We start from the raw sequence: 17933 nt of genomic DNA, 5'->3' as shown, positions 1-17933 counted from the left end.
CTCTGGCTCCAGAGGTGGTTGAGGACTCAGTGCCTACAGGTGAGTCTCCCCCTGGGCCCAGTAACCCTTCGGCCTCTCCTGAACTGCAGAGGCTCAGGGCAGAGAGGCGAAGGGAACTGGTTTCTCCCAGGAGGAGTGCTCGCCTTAAGGCCAGGAGAGGCGGGTCTCCTGGGGGCCGGGACCGCCCTGGCCTCAGAGAAGATAAAGGCCAGTCAGCCCGGTCCCAGGTTGCGGGAGCAACGTCGTTGTTGAGTATCTGTTCCTGCCCGGACCCAGACCTGACCCTCCAGTGTTCCTGTCCCCGCCCGGCTTCGGACCTCGCCCCGCTCCTTGTGGACTGATTCCAGGCTAGTGACCTAGGACTGGACTTTGACTACGCCAACGCTAACCTTCCCCCCGGGACCAGCACATTGTGATACATTGGCATATAGCAATGATTATCTGGTGCTGAAAACCAGATACGGCCCAGCCCTAATCTACGCCTTGATAGAAATGTAAAAGCAAGCAATGGATTGTAAAATGGTTGCATAGCTGTCAACCGTCCCTTTTTTTGCGGGAAATTCCCTTATTCCAGCGCTGTTTCCCGCTGCTCCCCACTGCTATCCTGGATTGTTAGAGATCCTGTAGGCTGTCCCCGGAATAGGTGAGGCTGCTGATCCCTTATTTTTGAGGGTGCTGATCCCTTATTTTCTGAAAGTTGACCGCTATCTGGTTGCATTCACTTACCCTAGGGGCGAGAGGAAACTTTTTCCAAGGGTTGCTTTCTCTATTCACAGGGCCAAATGCTGGCAGCGGGAAGGACCAGAAACAAAAGGGGGCAAAGCAATTAATGCTTCTTTACACTTTAATATTAATAATAACAACAACAACAACAACAATTTATTATTTATTTTCCGCCCATCTGACTTGGTTTCCCCAGCCACTCTGGGCGGCTTCCAACAGAATATTAAAATACAATACTCTATTAAACATTAAAAGCTTCCCTAAACAGGGCTGCCTTCAGATGTCTTCTAAAAGTCTGCTAGTTGTTTTTCTCTTTGACGTCTGGTGGGAGGACGTTCCACAGGGCGGGTGCCACTACCGAGAAGGCCCTCTGCCTGGTTCCCTGTAACTTGGCTTCTCGCAGTGAGGGAACCGCCAGAAGGCCCTCGGCACTGGACTTCAATGTCCAGGCAGAACGATGGGGGTGGAGACTCTCCTTCAGGTAGATGTCCTTTGGTATCTTCCACCCAGGGAAGTAAGCAGCAATGTCAGAGTTCAAGGGCCCATTCTAGCCTGGCCAAAACACCTAGCAGGCGATTGAGTGTGTGACCTGGGGAGAGTCCTATGGGCTAGATAGAAATTTGACCTCCAAGCCTGATGTTCTCCATCTCTGCCTTGCCCCATCCATCTTGGTTGGGGTGGGGAACCTTTTCAGCAGTGCTTCCCAAGCTCTTGACAACCAGGCTAAGCCTTTGATCTCAGCCCCATCTTTACCAGTCTCTCAGCTAACGTCATACCTGACCTCAGGTGTAGGGCAGGTTGGCATGGCTTGCCCAAATTGGGGAGAAGGCAAATAGGGGGTGTCTCTCAGGCTAGAATTTCCCCGCCTCTGATCGAGGGGCACTCAAGATTCCAAAAGTGATTTTCTGCGTGGTTCTTAGCTCACTGCACATGCTGAAGTCGGTGCCATCGTGGTTATTGTGGCATAAGATGTACCAGGCTAGATATTGATGCAGGAAGATGAAAAGAGGAAGCAGTCTTGACCAAAGAAGATTGGCAAAGTCCAAGTTAATGGACTATGCTGAAATGGCGAAACTAACTGGAAAGCTCAGAAATCAAAATGATAAGAAATTTTAAAAAGAATGGCAAATGTTTATTATGTATTTGCAAAAGTATTGTAAACAGATTAATACACTGGTAGGATTTTAAGAACATTTGTAATTTTAGAATTCATATAGGATATTTGAGGTAGAAAAAACAATTTGGAGTAGAAATGGCATGCAGTTGAAAATAATTTAAAGAACGGGGGTAATGGGATTCGGAGAATCCCCTTTTATGGATTTGATGTTGTTGCATATAATTTTCTTTGTGGTTGTTGTTTGTCTTTTTATTTTTGTTGAAAATTTAATAAAAATATTATACTGTATAAAAAATAGATATTGATGCAGAACAATGAAGACACAACCAAAATGTTAGTGTCTGGACTCATGCTCTGGCTTCCAAACAGGTGGCTGTATATCCCACAAGAAAAGTGCCTGAGCTTTTTCCAGAGAAGAATTAGAACATCTCGATCAGTACAGGAATGCCACAGAGCCTGAAGCTGGGCTTTTAAATACCCTGAGAACTGAAAGGATGCTGTGCTCACTTGGAGTACAATAGCAACAAACAACTGCAGATGAAACTAGTTTACAGGTTCAAGTTTCCATTTAAGGTTCTATTGAAAATGGAGCTCACGCTACTTAAATTCTTTAGCCCATTGCAAAGTATTCTCCTTTAGTAGTGCCTAATAAAACTTTCCCTACGATTTAGAGAAAATCATCGTTACATATAACCACAGCTTTGGAGAGTGGCCTACCATTGGCAGTGATGAAACAAAATCATTCAGAAATACAATCAATCAATAATAATAATAATAATAATAATAATAATAATAATTTATTATTTGTACCCCGCCCATCTGGCTGGGTCTCCCCAGCCACTCTGGGCGGCTTCCAACAAAGATAAAAGATACACTAAAATGTCACATATTAAAAACTTCCCTGAACAGGGCTGCCTTCAGATGTCTTCTGAATGTCAGGTAGATGTTTATCGCTTTGACATCTGATGGGAGGGCGTTCCACAGGGCGGGCGCCACTACCGAGAAGGCCCTCTACCTGGTTCCCTGTAACTTGGCCTCTCGCAGTGAGGGAACCGCCAGAAGGCCCTCGGCGCTGGACCTCAGTGTCCGGGCAGAACGATGGGGGAGGAGACGCTCCTTCAGATATACTGGACCGAGGCCGTTTAGGGCTTTAAAGGTCAGCGCCAACACTTTGAATTGTGCTCGGAAACGTACTGGGAGCCAATGTAGGTCTTTCAAGACCGGTGTTATATGGTCTCGGCGGCCGCTCCCAGTCACCAGTCTAGCTGCCACATTCTGGATTAGTTGTAGTTTCCGGGTCACCTTCAAAGGTAGCCCCACGTAGAGTGCATTGCAGTAGTGCAAGCGGGAGATAACCAGAGCATGTACCACTCTGGCGAGACAGTCTGCAGGCAGATAGGGTCTCAGCCTATGTACCAGATGGAGCTGGTAAACAGCTGCCCTGGATACAGATTTGACCTGTGCCTCCATGGACAGCTGTGAGTCCAAAATGACTCCCAGGCTGCGCACCTGGTCCTTCAGGGGCACAGTTACCCCATTCAGGACCAGGGAATCCTCCATACCTGCCCGCCTCCTGTCCCCCAAAAACAGTACTTCTGTCTTGTCAGGATTCAACCTCAATCTGTTAGCCGCCTCCAACCGCTTCCAGACACTCACACAGGACCTTCGCTGCCTTCACTGGTTCTGATTTAAAAGAGAGGTAGAGCTGGATATCATCTGCATACTGATGAACACCCAGCCCAAACCTCCTGATGATCTCTCCCAGTGGCTGCTTCATTGCCCTCAGATCCGTGGAAAACCACGGGGCTCTCCGGGCTCCATGCAATCGGAGAGGGCGCTTCGAAGCCAAACAGTCAATAGCCCTGGTTAACTCCACATTCCAGCGGGCCACCAGGGAATCGGCTGAAAGGCCATCAACATGGGATAAAGCATCCCCTACCACTCTCTGGAAACCATTTGGATCCATTAAGTGGCGGGGGCGGACCATCCGAATCGGTCCCACCTCCCTGCAGAGGGGATGGGTCGCAGAGAAGTCTAGTTGCACCAGGAAGTGATCTGACCATGGCACTTCTTTCGTTTCGCTTTTACTTAGTGTCAGATCACCAACATCCATAGAGGTAAACACCAGGTCCAAGGCATGTCCGCGGCTATGGGTTGGGCCAGACTTATTCAGGGACAGCCCCATGGAGGCCATGCTTTCCACGAAGTCCCGAGCGGCCCCTTGTAAGGTCGTGTCGGCATGGATGTTAAAATCCCCTAGGACAACCAAGCTAGGTGTCTCCAGGAGAACATCCGCCACGACCTGAAGCAGCTCGGGCAGGGAATCCTTGGTGCAGCGGGGAGGTCGGTCACCAAAAGGAATCCTGTACTGCCCCTATTGCCCAACTTCCAGAACATGCACTTGGAAAATTGGGTCTTCCCAATAGGACCAATCAATCTTTATTACAGTCCAGAGACCCAACAAATCATTACAAATCAATACACAATTCATACAGCCTACCTCCAGGTTAATCAAGCGTTTTGTTTAGAATATAAGGCTCATTTGTTCTTGCAACCACCGATAAAAACTTTGCCACTGCTAATGTTCTAGCATTTGTCCGGTCTTCCAGTAGGAACCTGACATAGTGAGTCTCTGATTTTCCCAGGAAAGGTACCAGCAAGGGTAGTATCAGTTCAGCCCTGGCCTGCTCATATTTTGCACAATGCAACAAAATATGATTTATGGAATCGATGTCTTGAGCACACAAGCAAAGTCTGTCCTGGTAGGGAACTCCTCTCAACCTGCCATCCAACACTGCCGAAGGAAAGACATTTAGTCTGGCTTTGGTGAAAAGCCTTCGGTAGTTAGGTACTGTCAGGTTTTCAAACCTGACAGAAATACAATAAGTACGGGCTTAAAATACATTCCTGTTTGACACCCCGTTTTGTGGTTATCTTCATGTGACAGTTGTCCCCGCTGACCGCAGTGGACTTGAATAGTTGTTTGAGTGTACAAGTCACGAATAAGAAAACTTTGGTCTGTGGATCCTAGTTTAATCCCACCGTATCTTTCTTAAAACAGAATGGAAAGCCTCTTTCAAGTCAATAAACATTGTAAACAGTTCCCCAGTTCTTAGATTAATACATTTTATCTGCCGATTGGACCGACACAATATAATGATCCAGTGTGGATTTGTTAAACGGCAAAAGCCAGTTTGCTCCTGTCCCGAAAGAACTGATAAATGACAAAGGACTGACGACTCACGGGAGAGGGGACTCACTAGCCCAGGAAAAGACATCAGAATGATTTGTGCTCCGGTTTAAAGAACTGCACTCAAAGCTAAATGGCTCAGAGGTGAACTGTCTGTTCCATACTGCCAGGAGAGGTGTGCCCACTTTGTTGGCAAGATCCATTGCTTGGCACAGAAATACATGGAAGACATTGCTCCAGACAGGCAACAGCCTGCACACCAAACCGGAATTCCTGTCTGATTCTTGAACAGGCTTTTGCCATGGCAGCTGTTGCCATTACGGCTGGTGGAAATTTCCATGTGTTGCTGCGCACTTATCGCCACGTTTTCATTGTCATGTGTCCAGCAGAGCAATAAAAGGAAACATCTGTGGAGCAAAGAGCTCGGTGTTTGTCCCAGAAACATTAAATTGCTTTTGCTCTAAAAGCTTCGTGGAATAAACCAAGGATTTTAGCAGCTCCTCGGAGCTTAAGAGAGTATAAGAAATAGCCTATCTGGTGGTTGTAAAATATTTTTGTGTCAGCTGTAGAAGCATTCTTCCCAAAACAGTGGGAGATGAAATGCAGATCGACACCACACAAAAAAAACTTGTTCAAGAGCAGCAGTTGGTTGTTTATTCTTTCAAAATCTTTGCTCTGGTTCATTTTTGCACATTTTTCAAGGTAGTTAGTTAGTGTGTCCCAAATCACATATTCCAAGCTCTTTCAGTTCATTTTTTCCCCATTAGGAGGGTAACATGAACCAATCCTTAGAATTTTCCTCCTATGGGGCCATCATAACTCCCAGCTGGAATATGAACCTTTGAAATACATATCACAATTCAAGGCTGGTTTACAAAAACAGCAGTGCCACCAGATCCCTGCATATTCATGGGAGGCAGGAGACAAATTGTACCTAATTAAATATAACTCAGTTAGCATTCCAGGTCGCCAAGAGATTAATATTCAGATTTGGGCAATCCCGTAGTCCCTTTGACTGGACTTAACCGTCCAGGGGTCCTTTACCTTTTTTTCACCTTACACCTTTTGAATTTCCAATTCAACCATTAGTAGGCTTACCAGCTTACCAGAAAAAAAACATGGCTCAGCTTCCTGTTGTGCCTTTACCAACAAATTACAGAAATCAGCAGGTGAAACTTTGCACCACGTGAAGCTGAACACTGCTAATGTGTCTCCGAATTTCTGTATAGCCCAGGTGATATTAAAAGCACCTAAGAATGTAAGAAGAGTTTGCTAGATTGGGCCAATGGCCCATCTAGTCCAGCACTTTTCACAGTGGCCAAAAAGCCAAAAAGTTGGTGACTGAAAACCAGCAGCATGGCAGACTCAAAAGTTGGCAACCTTGGCTGTTAGGCACAGACTCGTTCAGGAAAAAAGTTGGCCTCGCACTTTCAGAGCCCGGATAAATCCATTGGAAATGAACATTTTCATTCTTATTTCATCTGCAAGTTTGTACAAGACCTTAAAAAACCCCCATCCCATTCTACTCCCCTCTGTGTTTATGGGAGAGTCCGAAAGCTCTTAGGATACTGGATCTCTCCCAACAATCTGTAAAAATAAGCTCCAGTCACTGCCTTGCTTACCGAATAATCTGGAATTTATTTCTTGGCCAGACATTTTTGGTTAAAGCCCATGTTAAGAAGCTCGACTCGGGGCAGCTCAAATTCACTTCAGCTCCTCCACTCCCTTTGAGAACAGCAGCCGGACAGCGATGGAGCTCCGAGGTGTTTGCCTTCTGGTGTGCCTCTTTTCTGTGGTACAATTGACAACTCAGCAGAACATCAGACCCAAGAAGAAGCCAGAGAAAGGTAAGAGAACCAGAAGGAATTTCCCAATAGCTCCCCAGATAGATAGATAGATAGATAGATAGATAGATAGATAGATAGATAGATAGATGATAGATAGATAGATGATAGATAGATGATAGATAGATAGATAGATAGATAGATAGATAGATAGATAGATAGATAGATGATAGATAGATAGATAGATAGATAGATAGATAGATAGATAGATATAGATAGATGATAGATAGATAGATATAGATAGATGATAGATAGATGATAGACACACATACACACACACACAGGCATTCAACGGTGTTTCTCCCACTGAATTTGTATAGTTTAGCAAAAGCTGCATGTGTAAATGGGTGTCATCTGTGCCCTGCTGTCTACTTCATCCTGTGTCGAAATGACTCTCTGAACAGGGTTTATTAAAAGGCCAAGAAACAGTAACACTTATTATCACCCCTTTTCCACGCTATCTAGCCCAGTGGTTTCCAATTAGCTAAGTACTGCAAACCCCTTGTTTTTCTTTTTACTATAATTTTTATTAAATATTTCTAATTCACATTTCAAAATATTCATTTAAATCAATGACTTCCCTTCTTCTTTTTCCATGGTTCATTTTGCATACCATACATGTTTTACATGAACTAAACCACTCCGTGATCCATTGTTACATCCATCTAAACTTATTTACACTGTTGAATTTATCTTAATGCTACCAGCGTTTCACCCATATATTCAGTAAACAATCTTCTTTGAACGTATGTTCTTCTTGTTCTCTTATTCCGTATGTTAAATCTGCGTATTCCATCAGTTTAAGTTGCCATTCTTTTTAGTTGGGACTTCGCTCAATTTTCATTTTGGGGCTAACAGAATGCGGGCTGCAGTAGTGGCATAAATAAATAACCTTTTTTTGACAGACCCCCCCTGTTTTTCAAAAGCCAAGCCATGGGCCCCCTACTTTTGAAAATTTCCATATATCTATGGTACTTTTTGTTATGTGAATGGGTTATGCAGACCCCCTGGGGTCCTCGGGACCACTAGTTGGGAACCACTGAAAATAATAATAATAATAATAATAATAATAATAATAATAATAATAATTGTACCCTGCCCATCTAACTGAGTTGCCCCAGCCACTCTGGGCTGCTTCCAGGTATGACTGTATATGACAGTCATCTAAATTGGGTTTTGCAGTATTGCATGGCAGACTGGAAGAGATCAAGGCAGATTTCTTTCAAGGCAGAACCTTCAGATCACAATCAGTTCTGTTTAAATAAGTTCATGCACAATATGTGCAAATCGCATTGCTAACTAGAGGGGGCATGTGACCTGCTTTGCAGAGAGTAGTCGTCTATTTCGAAAAGCTGTCTGGTCCAAGTCCAGGTTAAAAATGAAGAACCACAAGAAAGAAGAGCGAGGATCATGTCGCATTCATAGAATAGCAGAATGGTAGAATCAGAAGGGGTACCCTGAGGGTCATCTAGCCCAACCCCCTGGAATGCAGGAATCTCAGCACCCGGTCTCCCATCCAATTTGAAACCAGACCAGACCCTGCTTAGTTTTGCAAATGCACTAGCAGTTTTATTGCTGCACCTAAGGCTGGTAGCTAGAACAGTTGCACACATACTGGGGACAAGCAGGGAGTGATTTAAAACAAGAGATAATATTGCAATGAATGATGGCTAGGCTACGGCACTGCAATGTAGACATGTATTATTATTATTATTATTATTATTATTATATTTATACCTCGTCCATCTGGCTAGGTTTCCCTAGCCACTCTGGGTGCCTCCCAACATTAATAATAATAATAATAATAATAATAATAATAATAACAGTGATAAAAATGTGTTTTGATAAGAGGAGCCAAACTAATAATGACTAATTGAGCAATGACTTAAAGCATCCACATCTCATTCTTTGCTTTTCTATTTTTAAGACCCACTTGCAATTCTTGCTTTTTAGCAGGCAATAAGTGACATTTGAGAGATGCCTATGATTATAAAAATAAGGTTCTCAAGTTTGAGGCAATTTTAGGTTCCACGTGAACCATATACAGAAACTGTTCCCCCAGTACTTTTTATAACCACATTTAGATATTTGGGCTTCTTTTGTTTTTATATTTCAGGGTCTGTGGAACATCCTGCCCCAATAACATTTCTCCACATGCTCTTATGTTGCATGGATTAACTATTCAGACGTTGTTCACACATGCATAAACCACCTCAGGCAACCTTTTTTTTAAGAGCCAAAAGACAGTGTAGAAATAATTTTAAAAGGATGAAGCCAACTTGGAAAGTTCTGTTGGAATCCTGGAATCCTGGACCCACGTTTGGGGCAAGTACTTTTTGGTGAGAAGAACAACTGCAGAAATTTAACATTGCAATACATGCAGCAAAGGAAGGCATGGAAATATAGACTGTAAAACCTGCATTTCCAGTGAACCCCAAAATTGTCCCTTTTAATGGTTCTTTCCAAAGTATCCCACTCCCATAGCACGCAGATAGACCTAACATCTTGTAAGCCATAAAATGCTTTACTTACAAGACTCTTCAAAGCTCAGATTCATGTGTTTTTCCATACAGCAGTCAGAAAAAACACACAGGCAATAAAATGTTGCTTGGTAACAAAATAGCAGAAGTTCCTAAACTACAGGTATACGAAAATACTAGTTTCATATTCCATTCTTGCCTGAAACAAGAGAGGCTGGTTAAAGCCATGCGGCTGAGCTGGAGCAACCAGCTCAGCCCTCCTCACACACCAAATCCACATGTAAACTGAGTACAACAAGGGGTCTGGTTGCCCATTTCCTTCTGAGGTGAGGGGAAGTGACCTAGGCTAAGCCTGGCAGGTCAGCTTACTCTATGGCATTAACCCCTTCATGTGTTAATTAGAATCAATCATGCTGGTTATATGGGGCTGGTTACCCTACAAGTTCCTGACCACTGTTTTACAAAGGCCTTATTTATTTGTAATGGTCAGTTGTCTTGCAGGAACAATGATGTAGAACACAGTGGTACCTCAGTTTTCAAACGCCTCCATAGTCGAACATTTCGAAACTCGCAACGCCGAAAACTTGGAAGCAAGTGCCTCAGTTTTCGAACGTGACTCGGAAGTCGAACAGGAAACACGGTTTCCATTTTGAATTTTCCGTATTGAGGCTTCTGCTTTCAGTTTTTGAATGTTTCGGAACTTGAACAGACTTCCAGAATGGATTACGTTCAAAAACCAAGGTACCACTGTACTTAATTGAACAAAACATACCCGCTGCCTTGTGGGACATCTTCAGGAGAAGAAAGGGCGAAGGAGTAAACCCAACACAAATCTGGAGTGGAGTCCCTAAGATAGTTGGATGGCATCTTCTATGCCTCCCTTGGACAACTCCTGCAGCCAAGCTGGTGCCAAACGTATCACTCTGTTTTCCTTTGGTCCACATCAGTGAGACCAAGAGATCTGATTATCTAGACCAGTGTTTACCAACCTTTGGTCTCTAGCTGTTTTCGGACTACATTCCCCACCATCCCTGACCACTGGTATTGCTAGCTAGGGATGATGGGAGTTGTAGTCCAAAAGCAGCTGGATCTCCAAACACACTGCCCAGGCTTGTGCCCCAGGAAGGTCACTTCAGTGCTGATAATGCAGTAGAAACTACGCAGGAGGCAGCAGTTACAAATTTCTGGTCTCTGCCTCCAAAGCAGGTGCTGTAATTCTCCAGCAGTTTGAATTCACCCCTGGAGACACAGACAGATGCCAACAACAACAACAACAAAAGATAATGTAGCATTAGGTAAAGGTAAAGGGACCCCTGACCATTAGGTCCAGTCGCGGACGACTCTGGTGTTGCACGCTCATCTCACTCCATAGGCCGAGGGAGCCGGTGTTTGTCCACAGACAGCTTCTGGGTCATGTGGCCAGCATGACTAAAGCCGCTTCTGGTGAATCAGAGCAGCGCACGGAAACGCCGTTTACCTTCCCGCTGGAGCGGTACCTATTTATCTACTTGCACTTTGACGTGCTTTCGAACTGCTAGGTGGGCAGGAGCAGGGACCGAACAACAGGAGCTCACCCCATCGCGGGGATTCGAAACACCAACCTTTTGATCGGCAAGCCCTAGGCTCAGTGGTTTAGACCACAGCGCCACCTGTGTCCATTAATGTAGCGTTATTGAAGGTAAAAAAGGGTAAAGGACCCCTGGACGGTTAAGTCCAGTCAAAGGTGGCTATGGGGTTGTGGCGCTAATCTCACTTTCAGGCCAAGGGAGCTGGTGTTTGTCCACAGACAGCTTTCCGGGTCATGTGGCCAGCATGACTAAATTGCTTCTGGCACAACGAAACATCATGGCAGAAGCCAGAGCACACGGAAATGCCATTTACCTTCCTGCCACAGTGTTACCTATTTATCTACTTGCACTGGTGTGCTTTCAAACTGCTAGGTTGGCAGGAGCTGGGACAGAGCAACAGGAGCTCATCCTATCGCAGGGACTCGACCACCAACCTTCTGATCCACAAGCCCAAGAGGCTCAGTGGTTTAGACCACAGTGCTACCTGCATAATTCAAACAGGACATATTAAGATGAGGGCATTGTGCTACAAATATAAAACATATTGATATAAAAGAGGGAAAGCATATAAAGTAGTTGGAAAGCAAAGCAAGAGTAGGGAATGTTGAAAAGTTGCTAGGAATACCAGTTTCTAACCAACTTCCATGGAAGTGATACGCAGCAAAGGTGGGACATTTTACTGCATGGACCTGTTATGAATTGCTGATTCCATCTATTGCGAACTCTCTCTATAACAAATGCTGCATAACACGCTGCTTTCTTCTTTGTTCATTGTACTCTTTGTTATAGTGCCAACGAGGGAGGAAGTTCTGGTTCCATTCATAAATGTGATTGCATTCATTCCGTGTAGGCAGACATGATCATCAATCTCTTCGTTTGCTCTGCAGATGTTGTAAGCCTCAAAATGTTTGAAGACCTGAAGGAACAGCTAGAGAATATCTCCCAGGAGGTGGCTCTGCTAAAGGAAAAGCAAGCACTTCAAACAGGTACAAAACCCAACGGCCTATAATTTTTCATACGCCACAAAATGGCCTCACTTTGTGAAATAAGGCTATTTATGACATAACATTAAGCCGTGATGTGTTAGCTAAAATGTGGTTTATTTGTATTTCCAGCACATTAACAAGAACTGTTCGGTAACCATAGGTTGTTTGGGATCAATAAATCTGGATTTTAAACTACGATACGAAGCACCATAGTTTGCACTAACTAGTTTCCCATAAGGCTCAGATGTACTGATTTGTTCTGTTGCTGCACCCTCACACCCCACCTGGTTGCAGAGATGAAAAGGGAGAGTGGTTAGAAAACAAAATCACTCCAGCATTTTCAAAGACTCTGTCTGTCCACTTCCCTAATGTCAGTCTCTGCGGGTCAGGCATCCAAGCTCCGAAACCAGCTTGCAAGCGCAGAAAAAGCACAAGAGCTTTTGTAGAGAAATGCTTAATGTTATTATCCTCGCTCTAGGAGGGAAGTGAACAGCATTGTTCAAAGCAACATATGCAAACGGCTAAGGGAGCTGGGCATGTTTAGCCTGGAGAAGAGGAGGTTAAGGGGTGATATGATAGCCATGTTCAAATATATAAAAGGATGTCACATAGAGGAGGGAGAAAGGTTGTTTTCTGCTGCTCCAGAGAAGCGGACATGGAGCAATGGTTCCAAACTACAAGAAAGAAGATTCCACCTAAACATTAGGAAGAACTTCCTGACAGTAAGAGCTGTTCGACAGTGGAATTTGCTGCCAAGGAGTGTGGTGGAGTCTCCTTCTTTGGAGGTCTTTAAGCAGAGGCTTGACAACCATATGTCAGGAGTGCTCTGATGGTGTTTCCTGCTTGGCAGGGGGTTGGACTCGATGGCCCTTGTGGTCTCTTCCAACTCTGATTCTATGATTCTATGATAAACAGCTGAAGGCAATTTTGTAGCTTGCATTGCATTTCCTCTCAATCAGTGCTCTAAACATGTGTGATATGCTGTGTCCTCCATTTTTTGTTGACCAGGGAGCAGGCTCAAATGATTCACATTGTCCCAGGGCAGCTGTTTACCTGCTCTACCTGGTACGCAGGTTGAGACCCTACCTGCCTGCGGACTGTCTTGCCAGAGTGGTACATGCTCTAGTTATCTCCCGCTTGGACTACTGCAATGCGCTCTATGTGGGGCTACCTTTGAAGGTGACCCGAAAACTACAACTAATCCAGAATGTGGCAGCTAGACTGGTGACCGAGAGTGGCCGCTGAGACCATATAACACCGGTCCTGAAAGACCTTCATTGGCTCCCAGTATGTTTCCAAGAACAATTCTAAGTGTTGGTGCTGACCTTTAAAGCCCTAAACGGCCTCGGCCCAGTATACCCGAGGGAGTGTCACTACCTCCATTGTTCAGCCCGGACACTGAGGTCCAGCTCTGAGGGCCTTCTGGTGGTTCCCTCACTGCGAGAAGTGAAGCTACAGGGAACCAGACAGAGGACCTTCTCAGTAGTGGCACCCGTCCAGTGGAAAGGCCTCCCTCCAGAAGGAAATAAACAACTATTTGACTTTCAGAAGACATCTGAAGCCCTGTTTAGTGAAGTTTTTAATGTTTGAAGTTTTATTCTGTTTTTAATATCCTGTTGGAAGCTGCCTAGAGTGGCTGGGGAGACCTGGCCAGATGGGCGGGGTATAAGTAATAAATTATTATTATTATTCACTCCCTCTGTACTGCAGCAGGGGTCACTAACATCATATGGCACATGCTGAGGACTGCACCTTGTCAGATAGACCATGGCCAGTCCCTAGATCCCTCTGGCTCCACCACATTCATGTTGATTCCTGTACCTCTCCCTGCTGAGTGACTGGGGAAGGAGAGGACCAAGGAGGAGCAGCCTTTGAGGCACCTCATCTTCTCCCTCTGCCTGGTTGTGTGGTTTAGGTCCAAAGGTATAGTGCAGTAGCAGCAGTGTGGAGGAGACGGACCCATTCAGAAAAGGTGGCCCACTGAAGGACTCTTCTCCAAGGCCTCCCCAAAACTTGGAGAGCTAACGGGCACTGACTACCATTCACAAGGACAGCTGTGATTCCAATACTCTCATCCAGGGGTAGATCTACTTTGAAACTAATCTGTCGTAAGCCCCTAATTCTAGAGGGGTCCCAGACATTGCTTAAAATTTTAAGGTCTAGTAGACCCAATTTGGGGAATGCGGGTGGCGCTGTGGGTTAAACCACAGAGCCTAGGACTTGCCGATCAGAAGGTCGGTGGTTTGAATCCCCGCAACGGGGTGAGCTCCCATTGCTCAGTCCCAGCTCCTGCCAACCTAGCAGTTCAAAAGCATGTCAAAGTGCAAGTAGATAAATAGGTTACCTTCTCTGGCGGGAAGGTAAACGGCGTTTCCATGCACTGCTCTGGTTCACCAGAAGCGGCTTAGTCATGCTGGCCACATGACCCAGAAGCTGTATGCCGGCTCCCTCGGCCAATAAAGCGAGATGAGCGTTGCAGAGTCGGTCACAACTGGACGTAATAGTCAGGGGTCCCCTTTACCTTTACCCTTTAGACCCAATTTGAGTCGCATGACTCAAAATGATTACTTTTTTGTTGTCAACAATCCCAAAGTTTGAGAGTCAGTAGCACAGATGTCATAAAGGTTTAGTGATCTGTTGTGGAACAACCCCATTGAAGAAGATGACAGCGGTTGCCCGGACCTCATCGCTGGTTGCGAAGAGGCCCGCATAACAGTTCAAGCTTCAGGGCTCCACCCCCCAAAAAACGTAGGTCCGCCACTGCTCTCAGCATCCTTTTTTAAGTCCAATGCAGTGTTTCTCAAATTTGGTTGTTTTTGGACTACAACTGCCATGATCCCTAGCTAGCAAGACTGGGATGATGGGAATTGTAGTTCAAAAACAGCTGGAGACCCAAGTTTGGGACACCCCGTTCAAATTGAAAGAGTAAGAAATGCTTTCCTTGCAGATACATCAAACAGAGCTAGTACAGTGGTACCTTGGTTCGCGAACTCAATCCGTTCTGGAAGTCCATCCGACTTCCGAAACGTTTGCAAACCAAGGCGTGGCTTCTGGTTGAGAGAGAGAGATAAAACTTTATTCGCATTAACCAATGGCCATAGCAACAGTAAAACGTTACAGTATACGCAGAAAAGGAAATTTGATATAAAAGCACAATTTAAAGTCCTGAATCAGCAGTCACTTAGTGGCCCTTATTCTGATTGCCCCTGCTATGAACCTAGCAACCTTTGCTGTTATCTGCTCATTTTGATGTGATAGAAGAAAAGACATTGTGGCAGTGGTTGAGTGCCCTGGGATGGTTAGTACAAGTGGGGTGACAATCTCATTCCTCAGGTCTTTGTAGAGAGTACAGGACAGGAGGATGTGTGCCGCTGTTTCAGTGCTGCCATCTCCACAGGGGGCAAAGACATTTCTCAGGCGGGATCTTTTGGAACCGACCCTCAAGTACTGCAGATGGCCAAAAATCCAGTCTTGCAAGTGTAAAAGCACGTCTGTATTTTGGGATAATAAGTTTGTGCAGATATGGGGCCAGAGAATCAAAATGGAGAGGTGGAAACTGAACATACCAAGGGCAGAATTTCCTTATAGTAGCCAGGTTATTCTGATGCTCGATATCTTTTAGACGTTGACCAATTAGATTGTTTGCTTTAGTGGGGCCCATAGTGAGTAGGTGTTGCAGGGATAGGCCACAAGAGTGAAGTTTTCGATAGACGGTTTTAAGCCAGGCACTTTTATGGGAATCTTGAAATACAGTACTAGGGATAGTAAACCGGGGGGGGGGGGGGATTTGACGGCTTCTGGTTAGCTGATTGGCCCTGGAAACAACGGCGACAGCCAAAAGAGACGTTTGGCTTCCCAAAAACATTTGCAAACTGGAACACTTCCGGGTTTGGGAGCTGATTTGTTTGGGAGCTAAGCCATTCAGGGGGGACGCAGATGGCACTGTGGGTTAAACCACTGAGCCTAGGGCTTGCTGACCAGAAAGTCAGCGGTTCAAATCCCCACGAGGGGGTGAGCTCCCGTTGCTCGGTCCCTGCTCCTGCCAACCTAGCAGTTCAAAAGCACATCAAAGTGCAAGTAGATAAATAGGTACCGCTCTGGCGGGAAGGTAAACGGCGTTTCTGTGCGCTGCTCTGGTTCACCAGAAGTGGCTTAGTCATGCTGGCCACATGACCCAGAAGCTGTACACCGGCTCCCTTGGCCAGTAAAGCGAGATGAGCGCCGCAACCCCAGAGTCGGTCATGACTGGACTTAACGGTCAGGGGTCCCTTTACCTTTACCTAAGCCATTCAGGAACCAAGGTACCACTGCATTGCACTCCAAAGCACACGGTTCCTTTTCTGACTCCACTGTCTCCCCGCACCACCTCCTCCCCTTTTTGTCTCTCGCTAGTTTGTCTGAAAGGCACCAAGGTCAACTTGAAGTGTTTCCTGGCTTTCCCCAACGCCAAGACCTATCACGAAGCCAGCGAAGACTGCATCTCTCAGGGTGGCACCCTCAGTACCCCTCAGACGGGAGACGAAAACGACGCTCTGTACGACTACATGAGAAAGAGCATCGGGGCCCAGTCGGAAATTTGGCTCGGCATCAACGACATGGCCGCCGAAGGGAGATGGGTGGACATGACAAGTACCAGCATCGGCTTCAAGAACTGGGAAACGGAAATCACCACTCAGCCCGATGGTGGGAAACTGGAAAATTGCGCCACGTTGTCGGGGGTCGCCACTGGCAAGTGGTTTGACAAGAGGTGCAGAGATAAGTTGCCATATGTGTGCCAGTTTATGATAGTTTAATGGTGGGACTCCCGCTGTGGACGAGGAGGTCAAGGTGTTCCACTTGGCCCCAGGAACAGAGCTGCACAAAAATATGCAGCTCATACATACCTTCATATACTCTTGGCAGATAAACACACGGCTTGGCAGAACGAGTTACATCTGTGCTGCATTTTAATCGGCTAAAAACTACATTCCGCTCAGTAGCAGCTATGTTTTTCTCACTGAGGCATGAGTTATAGATATCTGTATTTTTACATCCAAAGCCTAATAGGATAGCTTCATTAGTCGAGCGGCGTTTCAACTTTGCCAAAATAATACGATCCTTAAGACTCATTAGTTGTTCGTCGCATGTACTCTTCCTGCCGACCCTTTTTCCTTCCTGCTGATTGCACCAAATTAAACCAGCTTTTGTAGAATTGTCCTTATTATCATCTTTGGGGGGGCGCCAAACCGAAAGTGCTTTAGCACAGCTGCCTTTCATTAAACGTGACAGCTCCTTATGGCCAAATTAACCCAAATAAATCCATTGCACACCTTTTGCTCCACTGAAATAAAAGTTCGGTAGAGTTGTCTCAGCCTAAGTTATAATACCGGACAATGCTGGTGTAAAGAGGAAGGGAGGGGAGGTGATATCGAGAGCTTTCACTCTGTTGTGCAGAAAAATAAAGATAATTTTTTTATTTAAAAAAGGACATCTTGCATATGTTGATGGGGCAAAGTGTGTTCTCTCTCTCTCTAAGCTACAGTAACTTCCTTCTGGGCACAATTGGGAGAAAATATAAGGAAGGAATTTCAAAAGGTATTAGTAGTAGTAAAGGTAAAGATACCCCTGACCATTAGGTCCAGACGTGGTCGACTCTGGGGTTGCAGCGCTCATCTCGCTTTATTGGCCGAGGGAGCCGGCATACGGCTTCTGGGTCATGTGGCCAGCATGACTAAGCCGCTCCTGGTGAACCAGAGCAGCGCACGGAAAAGCCGTTTACCTTCCCGCCAGAGCGGTACCTATTTATCTACTTGCACTTTGATGTGCTTTTGAACTGCTTGTGGGCAGGAGCAGGGACCGAGCAATGGGAGCACACCCCGTTGTGGGGATTCAAACCGCCGACCTTCTGATCGGCAAGTCCTAGGATCTGTGGTTTAACCCACAGAGTAGTAGTAGTAGTAGTATATTTGCACCCTGCCCATCTAGCTGGGTTGCCCCAGCCACTCTAGGTGGCTTCCAACACATATAAAAACATAATAAAGCATTA

At 45.6% G+C, this 17933-nt stretch overlaps 1 protein-coding gene and 1 long non-coding RNA gene across 2 annotated transcripts; one reads left to right on the top strand and one right to left on the bottom strand.

Annotated features, from left to right (window-relative positions):
* The first annotated feature begins 6666 nt into the window (after positions 1–6666).
* Positions 6667–17372, top strand: CLEC3B (C-type lectin domain family 3 member B). Its single transcript, XM_083706115.1, has 3 exons — positions 6667–6877; positions 11810–11908; positions 16301–17372. Exons 1-3 carry the CDS (start codon positions 6781–6783, stop codon positions 16699–16701), a joined length of 597 nt encoding a protein of 198 aa, XP_083562241.1. The 5' UTR covers positions 6667–6780; the 3' UTR covers positions 16702–17372.
* Positions 13516–16319, bottom strand: LOC310828503. The gene is made up of 3 exons (XR_014556978.1): positions 16189–16319; positions 14436–15820; positions 13516–14067 (listed from the first exon to the last, which is right to left on the bottom strand). It is a non-coding gene; the product is annotated as an uncharacterized lncRNA (long non-coding RNA).
* Positions 17373–17933: the final 561 nt, after the last annotated feature.

Source organism: Podarcis gaigeae (genome assembly GCF_964106915.1).
Source record: "Podarcis gaigeae genome assembly, chromosome: 12".
NCBI classification, from domain to species: domain Eukaryota; kingdom Metazoa; phylum Chordata; class Lepidosauria; order Squamata; family Lacertidae; genus Podarcis; species Podarcis gaigeae.
Note: the sequence above shows the minus strand (reverse complement) of the source record. Positions and strands in the feature narration are given on the sequence as shown.